The following is an 18792-nucleotide window of genomic DNA, read 5'->3' on the forward strand; positions in this document are numbered from 1 at the left end:
CGCCACACACTTTAGTTGTCAATTCTGCAAATTCCATTGACTTGAAGGCGTGATAAATGTCACTGATCAGAATTTTTTTAATTTTAATTAAGGAAATGACAACAAAAATGTCAATTTTTGAATTAAACACAGAATCTGAATTTGGCATTTTTTGAGTATAACACCTTCAGCTGTAGGCACTGAGGAAAACAGATTAATATGAAAAGCCATTCATCAAAGAAAAACGCCAAATCCCAGTTAATCTCCAAGTTCTATTTGAAGTTGGCAATAATAAACCAATTATTTTGGGGGGAGGGTTTATATTTAAAGACTATCTATTAAAACAGTTGTGGTGTGTTTTCTTTATTCACCAATATTTTAAAGGCTACAAATGAAGAATGTCACTGCTAGATGAATATTTTCTTTCGTATTACAGCATATTACAATCCCTTTGACCTCACTATGTATACATTACCCCTAATGTGCCCAAGCACACAGGTAAAACAGCTGTAAGGGATTTAGTCAGAGCCTTTGTACACACAAATTCCACCACAATTACAACAACAACTATTATCCTCTCTATTCATGAAGTCTTTGCAACTCATACGAGGTAATGGTAGCTTTTATGATGCCCCACTGTGTCTGCTGTGAAATATACAGCTCTTTCTCCTCGCACTGGAAAAGGATTACACATGCAGATTCAGTGTGTGACTACCCGCACCTGAACGGAGCGATGATTCACATTATACCAAAAAAAAAAAATCTCTTTTAAACATTAAAGCTGTCTTGGAGCACGCCTTCACTCTCTTCTTATTGCTATCTTCAGGCTGGCATAATCATGATTAAAGATGAGCCAGGGAACCAAAGTAGATCCCACAGTGTGATATACTCCACTTCACCGGCTGCACAGTGGTTCTGCACAAAAACAGCTCATGATGAGAAAAAGGGAGAAGGGAAAAAGTCTGCCAAAAACCTCTCAGCAGCTGCACTATTAAACAAGTACCTGTCTAATCTTTACAATGCCAATTTAGTCATACTGGCTCTAATCAAAGCAGACCGCTGATTACATGAAAACAGATTGCGGCCCCTTATTTTGTGCTGTTTCCAGACTGAGGGTGTCGACACCAGGGAGCACACGGCTCAAGTTGATTTGCTGATTTTTCTCGATGCCACGTAGTCTCCTTTAACCTGGGCCTGGTAAATTGGCATGGGAAAGGCGAGCCTCGGAAGTCTCTTGGCCAAACGTTTGAGGTCTCACTAGACCCTGTCTGTCTGTCAAAAGGCTGCACCTCAGTCTGACTATCGTTTTCCTGGGATTTCAGAGAGCTGGGATCCCTCAAGCAAAACGACTGACATCGCTTGAGGTTTATTAACGAAGCCTTCTCCTGGGGAGTGATTTCCATAGACTACAGGAAACTTGTTTGATCCTCAACCAATAAATAAAAAAGTGTTTATACTGTGCCTTCCATACAGGATAATGCAATTTATAAGGCTCATAAAGTGTGCTGATTAATGACACAAATAATAGGCAAAAAATTTCTATGCTGAGAAACAAACAGAAATGATTAAGGAATAATCTGAAGGAAAAAGGGAAACGATAATGGCAAATAACACCAATCATTACAATCATAAACGTGCTCCTGCCGAAAGCCACAGTAAAAAGGCCAGGTTTGAGCTCGGCGGGACGGTTTGGCATAAAATCAATATCAGAATAAACAGTAGCATTTATTTTATTGAGGGAAACTGCACTGATCTGCATTCCATTTCCCTGGCTCAACTTTCCTCATCAGGGATCCAGACAAAACTTTATATTGTTTGCACCGTGACCATTTTTGGAGGGCGCCCAAAATTTAACACATAATGTGGGTGAGAAAAAAAAAAGAGGTGGTTTATTCTGTCTCATATCATCAGAGGTTTTGTGATGAACCATTTCTGATACCATAAACTACATATTTTTTAAAATGCTATCTGTAATTTGATATATCAAATACTTTTTGAGATTGTTTTTTAATGATTATCCAACAACCCACTTGGAAATTAAAATATCACTAGATTTTGTCATTATAATTATTGCTAATGTGTGTTCAAACATATGACTTTTCATGATGTTTCGGTTCCTTTTGTTAATTCAACTCACTCATGACCCGAGATTATTTTCTAACCTCGTTCAATATTGTACATTTTCAAATAACAGCGTGATGAGAAACAATAGTAACAGTAACAGCTAATGATATATTGTCGTCCAAGCATAGCCTTGAATTTCAGTGTGTAAAAAAAAACATGCTGAAAGTGGGTTAACAGGGGACTAAGTGCTTAATACATGAAGCTAAAATTTCACCGATACGATAATAAACATCCATATTTTATGCTATCAAAATTCTAGGAAAACCAGAGATGGCTGGGTAGAAATTGTTCCAATGAAAATGCCCTCTGGAGCCCTGCCCACCATTAAATCATGACAATTTGAATGTTTACATAAGTGGGTCATTCTGATGCCTGAAATACCTTAACTGACTCCTGATACATTAGCTCCTCACATCTGTGTAAGGATGAGACCAGCACCATGCAAACTTCTAACTGCAATCTTGCTCATTTTTTCAATACCATAGAGTTCGCCAGCATAACTGACGCACATGGAACTGCAGATGTTTGAACGTACCTTTAAATTTCACGCGTGATTTCATGCCTGATTTTAGATAAGACAAACTGCCCTCAAATGTGGAAATGCACATTTTTCTAGCAGGGTACTATACCCTTAGATATGATAGATGAGATGAGATGAGATGAGATGAGATGAGATGAGATGAGATGAGATGAGATGAGATGAGATGAGATGAGATGAGATGAGATGAGATGAGATGAGATGAGATGAGATGAGATGAGATGAGATGAGATGAGATGAGATGAGATGAGATGAGATGAGATGAGGTCAAAGGTCACACACCTTATTAACGGGTTAGAAGCAAAAATCCAACCAAACTGGACTCTCTACACTATCTGGCCGCAACCAATAGCAGTTAGTGTGTTCTCAGTTTAATTAAATAGGGTTCTGACATCCTATTCATGCTGCTGGGTGGCTGCTCCAAAAGCAAAACGGTGCTTTAGCAGAAGCGTTAGTTATGAATTTTGAAAGAGTTACTTAAAGGGCTACTTCCAGAACAGCTGGGTTCCACGTTTTGTACATTAAAGGCATTTCACCTGAGGCCCTGTAGCACGTCATGAAAAAGTAAATGAATTTTAAAAATCAAAAGAAAAATGAGCACAGCAAAGGTCTAACTTGTGAGAGAACTGAGGTCTGGATCAACTGCAGCTGATTTACGACTTTTTTGGTTAAAATTAGACAGTCCTTGTGTTCTGTTTTGAAAGAGAAAAAGTTGTTTAAGATGTTGAATCAAAGGAATGTCATTTCTCCTCCTAAAGTTACAAAAAATGTATAGATTATTGCTTTCAGAGACTGTCTATAAAAGACAGATGTAGTTTCAGGGTATGAAAAGTTATAGGAATTAATTTAAACCTGCATTCTTTTTTCTGACCTGCAGGTAGCAACTCTCCTAGTTGCAAAAATAAGTCCAATTGTATAGAAGTCAATGAGAAAATCGCCGTACTTCTGAGTTTTTGGTTTTAAATGTTAGTTTCAAGCCTACTTAAATGCAGCATGATGTTAATTTTGTAAGTTATGGTTCCATTTTGAGTAAAATAGACAATAAAACAGGGCACGTTATCAGGCGGACATCAGTCAGACTTACCAGTCGACTGAAACGTCCAATGGCTTTTATATACAGTCTATGGATACTTCAAAATTTTCAATATACTGTCACAAAGAATTTAAGATAAAGGTACAAAATATGTAAAAACAGATCTGCCAATATACTTCCTCAGTCAGTTACAACTGATTTGATGTCCCACTCCGTCAAACATGACATTCACTCATTGTAAACCTCAAAAATCTGGATAAAAGATATAGAATTGCTGTGCCTACACTGTTTTTATTTTTTTAAAACCATTAAATCACCGAGTGTAGTTAAGGAAAGCAACCTTTTATAGTAAGCACCTCAGCACCATGACATGCACGGTGGATTTAGCACCTCACGAGTTCAATAACTTAAAAATGTTTGAGGTTAGAGAAGTAGCAGTTGCCATTTCGTCATGCAGACTTTAAAGCAAGGATGAATAAACCATTAAAGGATAGACAGATGAAAAGAAGGATGTACAGATCGTGTTTGAAAATAACTTCTAAATAAATAAAAATCCAAAAAGAGCACTAACCTCAGCATGGACAGCGTAGGAGGCCAAGAGCACAGACACGTCGGGAGGACAGTAAATCTCTTCCTCAAGGATCATCCTCTTCAGCTGAGGAGTAACCAAATATAGTCAGCATTAAAACATGGAACCACCTGAATAGGAAAGCCCTCTTCACCTCTCTGAAAACAAAAATGAACTTTAGAACTAACAGCACACCTAAGGCCCAGCATATTCTGTGACATTTGTATCTTTAGTGCTGTGAAAGCAATGAAGACAGGCTGGGGCATCTTCTGGAACAGAAAGCATGTTTTAAGTGCTATTTCCCCTTTGTATTGATTTCCAAGAGAGAAGCAAAATGATACTGAGAGATCTACGACCAGAATCATATTGACAGCTGATCTAAGTTGACTCATGCGCAAGGGAGCAGAACTGATGAGCGTAGAGTGACAGTGTGGGGTGAAGCGCAACTTTCTGACAGCTTTTGACAGTCGGAACTGTATTCCCTGAATCCAAGGTTGACAAAAATGGAAAACATTGCGCTCTGGTGACAATTTCCAGTAGACAAAAATCTGAGGTTTTTTTTATGGCTTTGATGGACATTGTTGTCTTTGTTGCTATATTTTGACAAGCAAACACTTGATACACTTTGATACTGCGCCTACAGATAGGCGCGATGTACTTGAAATACGTTACAAGTTTAAACATTAAAAATATCAATAGATATAATAATCCTCAGTAGAAAAATAAGAACCCCTCTTGGCTTAGGAGGCTAGTATCCACCAGCAGAAGTAACTTCTCATAGGCTGGAAGTTTTGACAACTCCTTCATGCAAAATTCCTTCAGCTGCAAGATATTTGGGTGGGTTTTTTTTGCATGTATGGCTCATTTCACATCCCTTATGGGGGGATATGAAATGGGACTCAAATCTGAGCTTTAGCTGGTCCATTCTAAAACTCTCCATTTCTTCTTTTGAGGGATTCCTTGGAGAATTTGCTACTGAATCATTATTCTGTTTAATGGTCTAGTTCTGGTTCAACTTTCGGACAGACGGCCTCATGTTATCTTTAAGAACTCTTTGATATGATGCAGAATTTGCAGGTGAATCAGTGAGTGCAAGCTGCTCAGACCCAGAGGCAGTAAAGCAACCCCAAAACCTTAACATTTAGGTCAGATTTGTGCAGTCTCTTACTAATTAGACGTGTGTATTTGCCACAAAGAGCTGCCGAGATATCTGCAGATCCTGTGATGAAATTTCTTGGAGACTTCTTTGTGTATCAAACAATGTGTTCTTTGAGTGAATTTTCAAAGCCATTCCTAGACAAATTTGCAGTCGTTTGAGATTTCTCTTACAGTAGAACAACTTATTTCAAAAAAATTTGAAGATATTTCAAATCGCTTGCCAGTTTTATTTTTCTAAATGATAACACAATTCAGCAGCACAGAGAACAACACCTGACACCCAATCTGGACCTCCATATGCAAATTATATAGCTTTTAACTTGTGTAAATGTGAAAATCTTTTCTACATGACTCATCTAATTTCAACCGTTTGTCATTCATTTGAAAGTGTTATATTTCACTGTGGGCATTCTGTGGCATGTTCAAATGTATTGAAAAAAAATCAGTAATTTCCATGGGATGTACTTAGCTTCTCACATGCCTGTACATCCCTCAAACTGGGTAATTAAACTTCCGTCTACCACTGCTACACTCAATGCTAGTTGCTCATTTTAGAGAGGTCTGGAAGCCAGGCAAACTGTGCCAAATAAACATTGTAAGACTTAAACATTATAGTCACATAGGGACCTATTAGACACTAAGTCAGGAACTATGCACCTAAACCAACAGTACTTCATATGATCATTAAGCTGCTCCAAGAATATCAGCTTGCTAGTCAGAGAGACCATAATGACAGGACAGAAAGTCCCAGAAAAAGCCGCAAATGCTAGTTAATGGACAACACCGCCCATTTTTATAGTCTGCCTTGTTTCTGCATTCCCAGGGTAGCTGATTCTGTGCTTGTGAATTCACTCCAGCCACTGAGAATGACAAATTCAAGGTTTAGGTCTGCAGTTTGCAGTTTGAGGAAACACTGGTGCATGTTTACAAGTGTTGACTTAACTGTCATGGATCCCAGTAACAACATGAATTCTTAAAATGGCTGCCAATCCCCTATAACAAGCTCCCCCCAGATTAAAGTGCTGCTTCTCACCAGGTGTCACAATGCCAACTCCAGCTGTCAAACTAATTGAATCGCAAACTTGCATAACTACACATGGAGCACAAAGCCGGATTGTAAGGTTAGGTGGTGCAAACATGCTCCGGCGGTAGTTATGTAAGTGGGCGATTTAATGCTTCAAACCTTATCATTTGCAAACGCCAGTCATGCTGTCTTCTCTTGTTTTGAACTAACAAAGGTGTGGAGCCAGAGGTGACAGCCCCTAATCACGCTGAGAGGCCTGAAGCTGCACTCCAGTTTACAAATGACAGCGTGCTACGATTTGGAGACTGAAGCGACAAAGATGTGTGCATGTGTCTGTTTGTGTGAGCGGCCCAAATTGTGTGGAGCTGTGCCAGTGTGTTTGCATCCGGGTCGGTGATCATTTCTGATAAGCGCTAATCCAGCTGTCATGCCTGTGACACTATCTGAACAGAGGCCGGCTCCTGACATTATGGGAATTAATGAGAGCAAAGTAATAAGAAGACAGGCGAGGTGAGGCGCTACGCATTTGTATTCTTCTCTCCTTGTAGCTGTGTGCTGCCTTAACTGTTGAGTAATTTGCTGGCTGCAGACTTCTTTTTTTCCTTTAGCAAGGTTCCCTGTGAAATAAATAAATTACCTCAACTACCTTTAAATGGATTAGAGACACAGAGAGACGTCTTATATCCCTTAAGTAGATAAGTGGCTCTATCCAAATGTTGGGGAACACAAGTGCACTGTAGTCTAAAGCCATATAACTAAACCAGCACAATAGACTGGATATGATGGGAGTGCTATGGGGGACGAGCATCCCGTAGAGAATATGTCATTAACTGGGCCAATAACTGAGCCCTTAAAGCCTAATTGGTAATTGATAAATGTGGCTGGTGGCATTGGACGGTGAGAGCACAGTTACAAATCTCATCTCTTGCGAGGGGGTATGGTGTGGCAGGCTCCGCAGGAATTCCCCAGAGGGTATTAAGTGGATAGAAAGGGCAGTGGTAATATGTTCTGCATTGATTCCACATGGCTGCACACAATCAGACCGGGACAATGGGAAAAAAAGTGTATTGCAGGGTGCTCTGCTGGACAGTTTAAAGAGAGAAACTCTGTGGACGCGTGCCCCCCGCTGGCACTGGTTTGGAATAGTAAGGAAGCCACAAATAAAGCACAGCAGCTAAATGCATCCCAATAATAAATTCATTTAGAATTAGACTGAATAAGTTCTGAATGATACTACTGTTTACATTCCAAACAAAAGCACGGTGACAAATCAGCAGCTTAATAGCATGTACTGTTACCTGCAGGAAGAATAAATGCTGTGTGATGTCTTCCAGTAGCTCCTGCTCAACATTTTCTGGGTAAAACTTGATCATGAGTCGAAAGGTGATGGGTTCCTTCAGTGGCACCCCCTGACTCCGAAGCTGCAGCGATGAACCAAAAGCGTCAGCATTTGAAACAGTGAAGAACTCAGTTTTAACAATGTTTATATGGCTTGTGACAAGTATAACATGAGAATCACCGTCCGGGCCAGGTTGAGCCAAGCAACTCTGTTGTCGACGTTGTACTGGAGCCCAAAGTACCAAATCTCTCTAAGTCCCAGAATGAGGGACACGTATTGCAAACAGTTCATTGCATGAGGTGTGTCCTGAAAAACAGAACTGACTTAGTCTTATATTTTGTCAGAAGAGACATGCTTGATACTAAAATGTGTCAAAAATGAGAGTCCTTATTCTGAAGAAATGCATGTCTTGGTACTAAGTGTGTGCGTGTGCCGTGTCATCTGAATGGAGACATACTAGCGTTTCCATTATCACCTCCTGGTTCATAGCAGGCAACCACACGTGTTCTCCTCATCCAGCTGAGAGCTTGGAAGGAGGCATATCAGGTGACATCCAATTTAGATAGCTTTCATCTCTATGTAGCCTCTGAGCTAACTCGGGGTGCGAGCTACTGTCAAGTGCATTCAAGGTTGGCATGAAAAAACTGCGCCAAACATTGCAGGAAATGAGGATATAAGCAGCAAAAATTCCTACGCAAGGACAAATGAATATTCTGTTTCGTCTGTATGGCCAATTCCAGTTAAATGCTATTTACCAAAACCCATAATTCATGTAATCACGACATCTGCGCAGATAACAGACCTGTGACTAACATTGTGCTGCTGCATGCAATCACCAAGTGCAAATTTTGTTGGGGTCCCTCCCTTTGAAATACCAGGCAGGGTGCCTGCAAGGAATTTTGATGCCTTTCAGCTCTGATATATCACCAAACAAGTCATAAGATGAACCAAAAAAACAATGCAAGAAGGGAGGGGAAATAGATAATAAAACCAGCATGAATCTATTATTTTAAATTCACACTGCAAGAAGATGCATTTCTGTGCATCCTAGACTGCACTAAGTTGTGTGATTGACTAAAATCTCTCTGATTTCACCACTGAGATAAATTAGAACAGATCTGGTCTTCTGTAGAGCACATTTACTACACAAGCTGCATGTGTTCACAGTTACTTGCTGCCATCTAGTGCAGAAAAGGTAAAACTGTGTATGTTATTAGGAGCTATCACTGGTTCAGTTTAAGATTGTGGTAGCCTACAGCTGTATTACCAAGCAGTTCACAGTTAACAGAAGGGCTTTCATGTACATGTTGTTGTGGCTAGACTGGCAGCAAATGCCCCAGAACTTATTTAAAATACACAAAGCTCATATTCTCAGACACATACCCTGTAGAGGAACTCCAGCTCTCCCTCCTCAGTCTTGACACAGACGGTGTAGACATGTCGGTGTCCCAACGCCGACTTCATTTTCTTTTTCTCAACGGCGGGGCATGTCATGGCGAAAAAAAAGCAAATAACACCAACAGCAATTCAGCTATTCAAAGTTCGCTCTTACTAATTTCCTGCAAAACTGAGCGCTCCGTCAAGTCATTTTGTCTAAATTATTCAACTCCGAGGCGGAGACGAAAGATGAGTCATTTTGGCCACGCATCAAAAGATGTGCACAGGTGTGAATGTCACTTTTCATCTGTAGCACAGGTGTCAGCGGATAGATGCTTAATTCCGTTAAATGTCTACATAAAATTAACACTCATATACGTATCATGCATTGTGTGTTTATGGTCTTTTTTCTGTAATTTTAGGTTAGTTTGCCAAGGAAAAAGTTAAATACTTTTGACAAGTAAACGAACGCCAGCGCCCTGGGCTGGCTGCTGACAGTAGCTAGCTTAAATTTAAACTAATAAAAATAGGTTTTAATATACGACGTTCTTATTGTCGCCACATTTACAAATGTTTATACACTTAAGTCATGTATATCTACGTGTCAGAGGAACTATTCAACCAACACACCACTTCTAGAAACTTTAAAACACGTTTTACATTTGAACTATGCAGGAAACTAGCTAACTAACTGCTCCTCTTTGACAGCTACCTTTTCAAGCAATCGATGCTGCGTTCAGGTGCTGCCCGGAAATATTGCACTAAGAATAATAAAACGCATTAACAACATCAAAACACGTTAAAGAGAGAATTTTCAGGACAGCGTTAAATATTGTCCCAGATTATTATAATGTACCCAAATAAACAATAATTAAAGTTTTATTTGTTCACTGTATCCATTGTGTTTAATGGTCACACAACATTTGTGTCACCCTAATATTAAATTATTGATAATTCACTTTATGACTCCAACCCCAGTCCAAAAGGGCCACTTTGTACTTTCTTAAACTCAGCAATTGTATTATTAAATGTAAGAAATGTAAGAAAATTGTGAAAAATTGAATCACATTTTCCATATCCACATTACAATTACACAGGACAAGATTTACTATTACTGTTATGTGGAAAATGTGATTCAATTTTTCACAATTTTCTTACATTTAGAGGCGACCTAATTGACTAACAGCAATTTACAGAACTATTATTGTCTGTTAGTTTTCTACCCTTTTTTGAATTCCAAAGCTGCCTCCAAAAATGCATAAAAATGAAAGTGAGTTCAGCTATTTGTTATTTCAGATTGCTTGCTTGAAAAAAATAATCAATGATATATGACACAAAACAAGCAATATGATATCAACTTGAGCATTTGGGAAAATGTGAGGAACATTAATCACTTTGTAAATATATATTTTAGAGGCAAAATGTTTTGGGGGAAAAAGCAACTAACAGAAATATCATTGTCCGTTTTCTGTCGATAAAGTTGCCGAAGAACCTGAAGGCGACGCCGCTTCGCCTTTCCTCTTGTCTGAACAGCCAATCACAGCGCACTACACGCATGAAGCCCCGCCTGTAGCCCGGCCCCCTGCGCCATAAAGGGGCGGCGCCAAAGCAATGAGGTAATCGGGGTAAACAGTAAAGATGGCGACGTCGGTAGCCGGAGAGGAGCAACCGAGTCTAAATGGGATTACTTCCGAGCCCCAGACCAAAAAACTCACCGACCTGCCAACTGAGTTGCTCGAACACATCCTGTGCTTCCCCGTCCTCAAACATGTCGACGTTTGTAACGTTTCCTGCTGCTGCAAACGGCTACACGACGTTTGCCACGGAAGGGGAAAGGTCTGGGGACACCAGTACAAACTCAGGTGCTACGATTTGTTTCAGTAGTATTTCTGCGTTGCTTTGAGTTCTGTCGTTTTATTCAGTTGAATCTACCCATAGAAGTATTTTTTTTCTTTGCCTTGTTTGGCGCCTTGAATAGCTTATTTTCTTCTTGGAGGTGGGTTCGTTTAATGCAAACTCACAGGCAGCTGTCAGCCGATGACATTCTGCTGATGCACCAAATTCATCGCTACGCCAGGACCAGTTAGTGAGCCTTTATTCTGCAGTCAGCTTTCAATCCTACGTATCTTTGCGTTTAAATATGACACAAGCTGCAATTTCGGCTCTGTTTTAACTCCAGCAGCCAAAAACAGACGTGTGTGACCTTGAATGTTGGGGCTACGCGTGGCTTGTGAACTGCAGAAGAGTGCAGCTATTGGCAAAGGCTAAGCCCTCCTCCTGACTCACTTGGCAGAGAGCGGCACTCTTTTTCTGTTTTTAGCAAAGAGGAAACCACGTCTGCAGCAAGAATGAGGAAAAAAATAGATGAGATTGAGCATGGGCTGTTTGAGATAATAGGCTGCTGAACTGATGAGTGTTTCTCAAATAAAAAAATGCCGTTTTTGTCAACAGATGGCCAAGACTGCAGAGGTTTTACCGTCAGAATGAGAGCTGTGACTGGCTCAGAGAATACAAAACGCGCCACAGAGTCGGTATACAAATACGAAGGACCGTGGAATCGATCTCGAAGAGGTTCTTCACAGAAGTTGTAAGTACACAGTAATGCAAAGAGGGACACATTCATTGAATAGATGCATTAGTTTCAACTTTTCCTCTGCAGATGCACCATTTCGTGAAGAGAATATAACTGTTTTCTGTGTGCGTGTGTGAGTGGTCTGTGTGTGGGTGCAAGACAAAGTGTCTCTTCTTTGTTCCAAACTAACCCAGAGATCTGTAACTCAGCCTTGCGTTGGCCAGGTGCTGGGAGACAGCTTTGCAGAGATTGAGTCACTTGGGATGCCAGAGCACTTCTGTGAAGACGAGCTCCTCTTCATACTCAACTCAGACAAGAGGTGAGAACGGCACACTTTCCACAAACTGCTAATGGGTTTGGATGTTGATCATGTAAATCCATTCTGTGATTATGGAACTCTTGATGCATTTACCGTACGTCCGTCTTCTGTTTTCCGCCCGTCATTAGGAAAAGCTTGACATTGAAGTACTATGCAAAGAAAATCCTTTACTTCCTGAGACAGCAGAACATCTTGAGGAGTCTGAAAACCTTCCTGGAGCAGCCTGCAGAGCAACAGTCGGCTTTAGAAGGTGAGGCACGCATCCCTTGCTGTGCTTTGTGCTGGTTTATACATCTCCACTTTTACAGTTTAGTGTCTATTACTATGCTATTGTAATAAGCGTATGATAAAGCCATTTTGCTTTCCTCTTCTTGACGTTATCTATCTCTGTAGGTGCTGTACTGGTGGATCAGTATTGTAACCCTCTGGCTGACTTCACACTGGACAGCATATCAGCCCAGCTGGATGAGATCACAGAAAAAGTGAAGAAGATGCTGAGAATCAAGAACCCGTCTCACCCCAGCCTGCGAATCGCTCAAGGTGGGTTTTCAGAAAACTTGAAAGGAAAACAGCTCTCATATTTAGGATGTTTACGTTTCCCTCCACTTATTTTTTCCCCCTCAAGATTTGTCAACACCAGACACTTAAAGCCCCAAAGGTTCAGGCTTCCACTACCACTGCAGTCAATAGAAAAAGTCAATAGCAGTCAGTCTGTTGGGCAAGGATGTCAGCTGCACAAAATCTATATTTGTGAGAACATTTTCTTGTGTGTTCCGTAGGTAACTGCTCTGTCGTGGAGGACTTTGAGCTCCAGAGGCAGGTGGTTTGCGCCCTAAACTCTGTCCTGTACGAGCAGCTTCAGTACAAAGGCAATGAGTGTGACTACTACAACCCCTCAACTCTTACATCCACCAGGTCAGCCTTTCAGGAAATTGTGTGTCCCTAGCCTTTCAAATAACTTCCTAATGAGGTTCATTTTGGAATTGAACTCCTCTGTTTTCTATTCAGGTGCTACTACGCCGCACAGGCATTCCTATAAGCCTCTCTGTGCTCTACATGACGTTGGCGCGCAAACTGGGTGTTCAGCTGGAGCCAGTCAATTTTCCTAATCACTTCCTGCTGCGCTGGTGCCAGAAACCAAGAGGGTACGGCTTGAAATTATAATCTTTTACGTCCGTCTAAGCATTACCTACAGTTCAAGCCATCATTCAAGTAGTTTGTTGTATTAGGACGATGACAGCCAAGTATCCTGATGCAAGTCTTCGGTTTGCATATTTCCCATTAACCACATTAATGTTTGCTGTCCTTTTAATTCTATGTTTTATTTTATTTGTTTGATAATGTGTTGTGTCTTCAGGAATTGCACAGGATTAGCAGGATTACATTGAATTCCAAAGCTGCTTAAGGCTTTTTGCTCTCTAAAATGTATACAGTATTTACCATGTTACTATTTTTCTACTAAGCTACCACTGACAGTAATTGAATTAAAGTAACTGACTTCTATCCCCTTGAGACACGTTTGCCTTATAACACAAATGTTGTAAGGTGTCAGTTGCACAATAGAGATGCAAAATGTAGCTGCCATAATTAGAGCAGAATTTTCAGAAGAGTGTCTTGAAAATAAACTACTGTTCTACAGTTTAGGACAATTTCATGTTGTCACCAACACCATTAGCTAACACAATGTAGCATTAGAACACAGGAGTGATGGTTGCTGGAAATGTTCCTCTGTACTCCTATGGAGATATTCCATTAAAAATCACCTGTTTCCAGCTACAATAGTCATTTACCACATTAACAATGTGTAGACTGGACTTCTCATTCATTTAATTTTACCTTCAATGAAAAGAAAACTGCTTTTCTTTCAAAAAATAAGGACATTTCTAAGTGACCTCAGACTTTTAAATGGTACTGTATTTGCCAGTGGGTTTAAAAAAAAAAAAAAAATCTTCACAGGCAACCATGGAGACACACAGGAGCATGTACACACACGTTTCCTAACATTCCCCACAGCAAAAATGACATGTTGCACTCAGGGAAACTGAAAATCTTCTCTCGCTTCAGTAGCCATACCAGTCCAAACTGCTGCTTCTTTATTCCATTTTCTGATATTACAAAGCTAGAAATTTGTGCTGAATGTCTGTTCAATGCACGTTTATACTGGATTTATGAGGCTTTGTCCCTGCAGAAGTGAAGACATCTATGACTTTGTCTACATCGATGCCTTTGGTAAAGGCAAGCAGCTGACGGCGAAGGAGTGCGAGTACCTCATCGGCCACCAGGTGACGGCAGATTACTACAGTGCCATCAGCACCACAGAGGTGCTGCTCAGGATGGTGGGGAACCTGCTTAACATCGGCAAGAGAGGGTAAGAGACCCTGAACACCAGGCTGCTCACACTGCAGAGTCTCCTCCACAGGAGAGACGGATGAGGACTGATGGAGGAGCGATAGATGGATGCAAATTTCTGCCATGGGATTGGTTAATATTAAAGAAGTGATGGGTTTTTTTCCCTCACGAGAACTGCTTTTCCCCCAAAGTAATACCATTTTAATTTAATCGTGTCATCCAATAAGATCAGAGTGCCTTCCAGCATCACCGAGATCAAAACGGTCTCGATAGTGGATAAATTATTAGAATACATTTGATAGCTGCCAGAATGAAATGAATAAATTAATGCAATCTTCTATTTGAGTGATATTACCTGCACTGTGTGGTTTCTTTTCAGGGAGGGCAATGAGAAGTCCTACCAGCTGCTGAGGGACTCGCTGGACCTCTACCTCACTATCAACCCAGACAACGTGCAGTACTTGCTGCTGCAGGCACGCCTCTACTTCCACCTGGGAATCTGGCCAGAAAAGGTCTGGATACACGAGCTGCTGTTAAGAAGAAATCAGATTTTTGCCAGTCACAACAGTGCTATTACACTGAAACTCTACCAGTGTTGTTTGTGTAATCCCAATTCTATTTTTAAAGTGTTTTCTAGATTCTCAGATTGAATAACAATACCAGTCACTATAAAGCACTGACTGTTCGGCTGCTCTTGCACAATAGTTTAATATGTAACACATTGTGCTGTTTGCATAGAACAGCTGCACTCAGAGGTCACAAATGTCACCTAACCACATTGTGCATTGATGTTTGCCCTTGATCCTAGGTGCTGGACATCCTACAGCACATCCAGGCTTTGGATCCCTCCCAGCACGGGGCAGTGGGTTACTTGGTGCAGCACACGCTGGAGCACATCCAGCACAAGAAGCATCCAGTAACACCCGAGGTGAAGAGGCGAAGTGCTCCAGAGCACCTGGAGGTCCAGTATTCAGTCGGCCTTATTATGAAACACAAGAGGTAGGTCAAGCTAAGATGTCAAATCCTTTGTCAGGATCCATCCTCTGTGATCTTCATATGTTCGAGCATGTCTGTTTTGTTCCACCTCCTCCACCAGGTCAGGTTATAACTGTGTGATCTACGGCTGGGACCCTAAATGCACCATGAGCCAGGAGTGGATCACCACCATGAGGGTCCACCAGCTGTCCAACGGGGCTAACCAGCCTTTCTACAATGTCCTCGTACAGGACGGAACATGTCGCTACGCAGCACAGGGTATGAATCATGTGTTTTGAGGGTGTGTGATGAACAAACATGTATGTGACATACAGAAACTGTCACCCTCCAGCTATCATCCAGTCATAAGTCAAGAAACCAGATACAGAAAAATCAGTTTTTTCAAGGTCAAGAAGTTAACATAAATGTCTGTTTAGTCCTACAGTAAGGCAAAGAAAGGAGTCATTTATATGAACATGCGTGCTAGTGTTATTTGAAAGAAAATACAAATTCATCCAAATACATTCTATGCTATCAAAACACCAGCGATATTCCTTGCATCCAAATTGCCTATTTGATTTCATCAGTATTAACAGTATCTAATTGTAAAAATAAAAAAAATACTAAACTGAAAATATCATTTACTAAGTATAAGAAAACTGCAAGTTGGTAGGACCAGAAAAAATAGCAAATAGCAGATTTCTGTTTTTTTTCCTATGTGATGTTCGTACCGTGTACTAAGATATGATGCTTTGATCCAGAAATAGTTCTGGTTCATGCACTAGCAAGACTGATCATTATCTTTGTAAGTGAAGGGAAGCCTTCAAACTTGTTCGAGGGAACACTTCACTGGTCCTGCGTCACTTTTTTTTTTTTTCCCTGAGTTTTCTTTAAAGCCAGTCTCTAATAGCCTGACTCATATATTCTCCTGTGCTTACTCGCTCACTGCTGCTCGGTTTGCTGCTGCTGCTGCTGCTGCTGCAGCACAGCTTTCATTGTTTGTACGTGTTCTCTTTGTTTTCTGCACCACCTCAGCATTCACCTGCACACTCTGGTCTCTACAAACCTTGAGCTGGATTTTTATTGATCAATCTGCTTTTATCTGCTGCTCGGTCTGCTTTCCAGCAGCTGACACGGCATGAAGCTGTGATGCCAAAATAAATTGCATTTGACAGTTTCTTCAAAAGCTAAATATTTCAAAGTGCAAAGTTGGATTTTTTTTTGTATGTAAAATTGAGTTTCCAGTTACTCCTGTAATTCTTAAGTTTATGTAATGGTATCATTGAAACACATGTGTCTTTATCACAAAAAGCAATCATGCATTTTGGCTCCTTCTTAAATTAATTTGAGTCTTTTTAAAATGGCTGCTGGGTCAAACATATACATACAACAATGCTAATATTTGGTTTACTGTCCCTCGGCCATTTTCACATTAACTAGGCGATTTGGTAGCAGTCTGCAAATTTCTGGTTGTATCTTTGAGCACTGCTCTTGACAGATTTGGTGCAGTACAGCTAAATTTGTAGACATGAACTTCTTTCTTCATCTCAGTCTACAGGTTCTTGAAGTGGTTTAAGTCAGGATTTCAGGGAGACCAGTCTAAAATCTTAATTCTAGCCATTTCTTTACCACTTTTGATGTGTGTTAGAGGTCATTGTTTTGTTGGAACACCCAACTGCACCTAAGACTCTTCTGGATAATAATTTCAGGTTTTCCTGAAGAATGTAGAGGGAATCATCCACCTTCATTTTTCAATTGACTTTGTGTAAAGCAGCAGTTCACTGGCAGCAAAACATCCCCAGAGCATGATACTGCCACCACCATGCTTGACAGTATGTTCTTGAATTAAAGGCTTCACCTTCTCTCATCCAAACATATGTCTGCTTATTGTGGCCAGACAGCTCTGTGTTTATTTAATCTGACCACAGAAATTGCCTCTAGAAGGCCTTTTCTTTGTCTGTGTGATCAGCAGCAAACTTCAGTCAAGCCTTAAGGCTTCAACAGGAAGTGCTCTTTATACATCACCAAAACTGATAATTATAGTTGCTGTATGTGTATTTTTGACCCAGCAGATTTTGTCATATTTCCAGAAGACCTATAATAAATAGACAAAAGAACCAAAATGCATGTTTGTTGACGCATGCATTTCAGTCATTCCATTCAAAGAAAATTACAAGTTATCATCAGAAACTCAAGACTGCTGTAATATTTAGTTCAAAGCTGGATATTAATCATGGGTAGACAGTTGTGAATGAATTTCCTTTTTGTGCAGCTAAGGTTACATATACATGATTTCTTATCAGTCACACTTTTTTTTTTTTAAATTGTCATTCCTCAGAAAACCTGGAGCCCCACTCAGCCCCCTTGGAGATTGGCCACCCGGAGGTGGGTCGCTACTTCTCCGAGTTCGCCAACACCCACTACGTTGCCAATGAAGAACTGCAGACACGATACCCAGAGGACATGGATGAAACCCTGGGAACAGTTCAGGAGCTCTATCACAGACTGACGCCTGGCTCTGGGAACCAAGAGGAAGCTCCTACCACAGACCAAAACAACCACCAAGCCATGTCCATGTAGCAAGTAGCGGTCTCCAGCGCTCTGCCAACCCAGGCCCACCAACTACTGGTCACCCATTCTCAATTCACAATCCACTTAGCTGCTGCTTTGTTGCACATTTTCAAGACTAGGTTCTGTGTATCAGAGAGTTTAGGTTTTCTGTTTTTGTTTAAAGAAACAAAGTATTGTTCTTGTTGTTGCTATGATACACACATCCAAACACCACAATGTATTTGTTGCAAAAACAAAGTTCAAACTAAGGAATGATGCGATGCTCATGGTGGGGTGGACATCTTCACATCCAGGGACAAAGCTGAAAAAGTACTGAAACTCAGAATCATAAGTATACACCTTTTGAAGAGCATAGATTTAGACTAAATGGTTAAGTGGATGAGTAAATTCAGAATGAGTTTCCAGGTGCTGTAAATCCCCCCCCTCTGCCTAAAACTAAGGAATGCTCCTTTACCCACAACCCCCTGCATCCAGCACCAGTCTACCAAGCATATACCCTAAACCCCAGGTGCAGTGCCACAGAAAACTCTATGAAGAAATCACTTTGTAAATTGACTTTTACTTTTAATTCCCCATCTTTTAACCAAGTTTCACGCACTTACGAAAGTCTAACTTTCACGTTTCTAGATATATTTTTTTTTCTGTATACTTACAAGTGACGTGTAGGATGCCATGGCTCATCAGTGTCTTTAATGGAAAAAAAAACTAGAGGAACCAGTAAGGACACCAATGACTTGAAACAGAAGTGACTCTGAGCTTTGAGGAAACTAAAAAAGAAATAAAGCGTTTCAAGTTTTAATAGTTCCTCTGTGACTTCTTTTACTGACAAATGAGTACCTATATTCGTTGCTTTATTGTTGCAATGC

The 18792-nt window shown here is 40.6% G+C and overlaps 2 protein-coding genes across 4 annotated transcripts in view; one reads left to right on the forward strand and one right to left on the reverse strand.

Annotated features, from left to right (window-relative positions):
- Window positions 1-10748, reverse strand: part of nf2a (NF2, moesin-ezrin-radixin like (MERLIN) tumor suppressor a) — a 37361-nt gene extending 26613 nt beyond the window's left edge. For 2 of the 3 annotated variants that reach the window (XR_007942856.1, XM_022213118.2), the window contains exons 1-4: window positions 9147-10748; window positions 7944-8069; window positions 7723-7845; window positions 4246-4329 (exon numbers count right to left, since the gene is read on the reverse strand). Coding sequence is in view for 2 of the 3 variants with exons in the window: in XM_022213118.2 (XP_022068810.2) it covers window positions 4246-4329; window positions 7723-7845; window positions 7944-8069; window positions 9147-9257 (444 nt within the window). In the remaining variant the exon portion in view is untranslated. The remainder of the gene's footprint in view (window positions 1-4245; window positions 4330-7722; window positions 7846-7943; window positions 8070-9146) is intronic. The other variant, XM_022213119.2, reaches the window with a different exon arrangement.
- Window positions 10748-18725, forward strand: fbxo21 (F-box protein 21). The gene is given in 13 exon segments (XM_022213116.2): window positions 10748-11002; window positions 11592-11727; window positions 11922-12031; window positions 12160-12281; window positions 12425-12571; window positions 12811-12921; window positions 12924-12946; window positions 13040-13176; window positions 14220-14399; window positions 14760-14892; window positions 15189-15379; window positions 15477-15634; window positions 17694-18725. Coding segments are annotated over 13 exon segments (1914 nt in total). The 5' UTR covers window positions 10748-10778; the 3' UTR covers window positions 17936-18725.
- The last annotated feature ends 67 nt before the right edge of the window (window positions 18726-18792 follow it).

The sequence above is a fragment of the Acanthochromis polyacanthus genome, chromosome 7, assembly GCF_021347895.1.
Source record: "Acanthochromis polyacanthus isolate Apoly-LR-REF ecotype Palm Island chromosome 7, KAUST_Apoly_ChrSc, whole genome shotgun sequence".
Taxonomy (NCBI): Eukaryota; Metazoa; Chordata; class Actinopteri; family Pomacentridae; genus Acanthochromis; species Acanthochromis polyacanthus.